General features: G+C 44.0%; 1 protein-coding gene across 1 annotated transcript in view; it reads left to right on the top strand.

Annotated features, from left to right (window-relative positions):
- Window positions 1-451, top strand: part of LLGL2 (lethal giant larvae homolog 2 (Drosophila)) — a 25,305-nt gene extending 24,854 nt beyond the window's left edge. Inside the window, exon 25 of the mRNA XM_010135499.1 lies at window positions 118-451. Coding sequence (XP_010133801.1) covers window positions 118-125 — 8 coding nt within the window. The 3' untranslated portion in view covers window positions 126-451. The remainder of the gene's footprint in view (window positions 1-117) is intronic.
- The last annotated feature ends 708 nt before the right edge of the window (window positions 452-1,159 follow it).

The following is a 1,159-nucleotide window of genomic DNA, read 5'->3' on the forward strand; positions in this document are numbered from 1 at the left end:
GCTGGAGAGGCAGCCAGAGCTCATAGCAATAATCTGTTGAGTATATCAACTCATTAACTCTCATTAGCTTTCAAATTCTGCTTTCTAAAATGGCTTCTCCATCCTTTTATCCCAAAGCAGATTGACCAGAATTCATCACAGACTTTCTGGCACTGGACTGCGTGCCATGACACTACTGACTGGGCAAACCGTCCCTGGGGAGAGGCGCCAGTGCTCCCTGCATCGCCGCTCCCGAGCTGCAGCTTGCATGGGTGTGCGTGCCTGCCTCCGCCTCCCCTCTTAGTGCCTCATTAGCAACGTCTCCTCCTGGAGCCCACCTTGCTAGGACAGACGCGGATCGCCAGGGCTGATGCACCACAAGCCTCTGAGTACATCTAACTTTTAAATGTTTGCACATTTCTCTTTTCTACTGGGCTGGGTTTTAAATTATAAATGTTACTGCCTTGGTGCAGGATTTGTGCCTGCCTCCGCCTCCCCTCTTAGTGCCTCATTAGCAACGTCTCCTCCTGGAGCCCACCTTGCTAGGACAGACGCGGATCGCCAGGGCTGATGCACCACAAGCCTCTGAGTACATCTAACTTTTAAATGTTTGCACATTTCTCTTTTCTACTGGGCTGGGTTTTAAATTATAAATGTTACTGCCTTGGTGCAGGATTTTAATAAACGCACACTGTTACCTCCAACTGGTTTAAAATTATTTTTTGTACAATTTTTTTAAAATCTTATGGGTATTTCAGTTTTAATAGAAACATTTTAGAAATTTACTTTAAAAAAAATAATATATGTCAGATTTCTGTGACTGCTGTATGTGGTATCTGAGTAATTTTGGTTTTTGTTTGTTATGGTACTGTTAACTGGCTTTACATATTTGGGTAGAATCTATTTTTGTAGCCATTCAAATCAGAGAAAAACTAATTGAACTTGATTTTTGTTTCAACATTACATTGGTCTTTTTTTGGAAATAAAACTCTGAATTCCCTTTTGTGATCCATGTGTGCTCTCATCTGTTCTTCCCATCAGCATCTTCTTTCACAGTGGCAACAGGCTCATGCCCACTTACCCTTGGGGAAGGCGGAGCCGTCCCTCTCTGAGCAAAGAACACTCCCATGCGTTAAGCAGCAGCGTTAAGCAAGGGGGTTGCTCGGAGAAGACTCGTGTG

Source organism: Buceros rhinoceros, unplaced genomic scaffold (genome assembly GCF_000710305.1).
Source record: "Buceros rhinoceros silvestris isolate BGI_N320 unplaced genomic scaffold, ASM71030v1 scaffold14854, whole genome shotgun sequence".
In the NCBI taxonomy this organism is placed as follows: domain Eukaryota; kingdom Metazoa; phylum Chordata; class Aves; order Bucerotiformes; family Bucerotidae; genus Buceros; species Buceros rhinoceros.